Genomic DNA, 2,363 nt, shown 5'->3' on the forward strand with positions numbered 1-2,363 from the left:
GGGGGTGGGGGCGGTGAAATTAAAAAAAAGTTTTTTCTTTGCATATTCGTAATCTCCGACATCTTTAAACGTACGAATCCGAAAAAATATTTTCAAAAAAAATGCATTTTTCAAGGAGAGGTGCGGAACTGCACTAGCCCGCAATAATTATTACTATTCTCTTTGGTTCGAATTCGGTAATTGAATACTCAGTTTAAATTCACTTTGTAATGGTGTAACCATTGATTGAGACGCGTTTTATTTTACTCCCCCATTTTTCTGTCTTCATATGTTTTCACTCCTCATTCCATTTTGTAGAAGAGCATAGACTCAAAATGTTTAAGACTTCTTGCATTTTTTCTGAGCATCAAACTAATACACCCTGTTTGTTGTTCTTCAACATGTCTCTGTTTTCTTTTGTAAATTTTTGAACAACACACACACAGTTCATAACAACTTTGACTATGTGACTTAGTTTCATGGGCTTGTACAAAGAACCCATTTCGTCAGATATCCAGGTATGGAGCTTGGGCAAGTGTCTTCTATGGTTTAATGCCAAATGACTGAATCTGGTAGATGGAAACTGTGTGGAATCCTACTGTGTGTGCATGTATGTATGTGTGTCTTTGTGTTTGTATTGTCCCCTACACCACCTGACAACAAGTGTTAGTTTGTTTATGTTCCCTGTAACTTAGCTGTTTGGCAAAAGAGATCGTTGGAATGAGTACTAGCGTTAAAAAAAAAAACTCCTGGATTTGATTTGTTTGACTGAAACCCTTCAAGGTGGTGCTCCAGTATGGCTGCAATTCAATGAGTGAAATGAAGCCAAAGATGAAAAGTCTAAATTAATTGAATTAATTAAATTTGATTCTTTTATTCTTTTACTTGTTTCACTTAACCTTCAACACAAAGATACGCACTCAGAAGGCTTTAGTTGACCCAAGACTATAGTTAGAAGACACTTGCTCAAGGTGCCACACAGTGGGACTGAACCCAGAACCATGCTGTTGGGAAGCAAGCTTCTTACCACATAGCCACACCTGTGCCTAATAATAATAATAATAATGTGTGTGTACGTGTGCCTTTTTAATTAAAAAAATTTTGTTTTTCAATTAATACAGGAAAATGAAATCAACAAAATTGAAGCTGAAATTGCAGCATTGAAGGAGGGAGAGGTCACTGCAGGTGGAAGCATGGCATTACCACCAGAAGTAGAAGCACTTAAGTCAGAAAATGTCAAACTTCAATACCAACTTGACCATTTGAAAAGTGTGAGTTGCTTTTTATGTTCTCTGTTTTTGTTTATTGATTCAGGTTGGATGAGTGTAACCCCATTGTTGTATTCCTCTCGGGGGACTCGCAGAGAAAAGACGAGTTGTACAATTTAATTATTACATTTATTTACCAATTACAAACAAAGAACGCACTCACCGAATGTTCGTTATTAATAAAGAATCATGTCCTTGCCATATATATCAATGACATTTTACTACCACAGTCATTCAAAACAACAACGAAAACAAGGAACTCAGACGAACCACATTGAAACATGAGACCTCAGACGAATAACATTGAAACACAGGACTTCAGACGAACAACAAATCCAACAGTCCATATAACACCCAGTCTCTTCATTGCTTTCTGGCTCCACTTGATCACTCTCTCTCTCTCTCTCTCTCCTAAAATGTGATTAGTTATGTAGTTCCTCCACAGCATGAAGCTTGTTCTGCTCTGGTCTCTTTTCTCATACTTTTAACCCATCTTTTGCCCATCATCTCCTAGCATGAAATTCTCCCACTTGGGGAAACTGCATGATAACCGCACTAGTCCTGGTGGCACAGAAAATGCATGCAATACATGTCATAAATTGTCAGGAAAGGCATCCAGCTGTAGAAATATACCAAATCAGACACTGGAATATGATGCAGTCCTTGAGCTCATCAGATCCTGTCAAATCATCTAACCCATGCCAGTATGAATATGGATATTATTGAATAATGATGATGATGATGCACTCCTGCATTCTAGACTACATTTGCCAATATCATCATCATTGTTTAATGTCCGCTTTCCATGCTAGCATGGGTTGGCTGATTCGACTGAGGACTGGTGAAACCAGATGGCTACACCAGGCTCCAATCTGATTTGGCAGAGTTTCTACAGCTGGATGCCCTTCCTAACACCAACCACTCCGAGAGTGTAGTGGGTGCTTTTACGCGCCACCGGCATGAAGGCCAGTCAGGCGGTACTGGCAACGGCCACGCTCAAAATGGTATATTTTATGTGCCACTTGCACAGGAGCCAGTCCAGCGGCACTAGCAACGATCTCGCTCGAATGTCTTTATACGTGCCACCGGCGCAAGTGACAGGAAGCGACGCTGGGC

General features: G+C 39.8%; 1 protein-coding gene across 1 annotated transcript in view; it reads left to right on the forward strand.

The window, feature by feature from the left end:
- Nucleotides 1–2,363, forward strand: part of LOC106881690 (arginine--tRNA ligase, cytoplasmic) — a 282,449-nt gene that overhangs the window by 13,278 nt on the left and 266,808 nt on the right. Inside the window, exon 2 of the mRNA XM_052969135.1 lies at nt 1,101–1,250. Coding sequence (XP_052825095.1) covers nt 1,101–1,250 — 150 coding nt within the window. The remainder of the gene's footprint in view (nt 1–1,100; nt 1,251–2,363) is intronic.

The sequence above is a fragment of the Octopus bimaculoides genome, chromosome 7 (genome assembly GCF_001194135.2).
Source record: "Octopus bimaculoides isolate UCB-OBI-ISO-001 chromosome 7, ASM119413v2, whole genome shotgun sequence".
Lineage (NCBI taxonomy): Eukaryota > Metazoa > Mollusca > Cephalopoda > Octopoda > Octopodidae > Octopus > Octopus bimaculoides.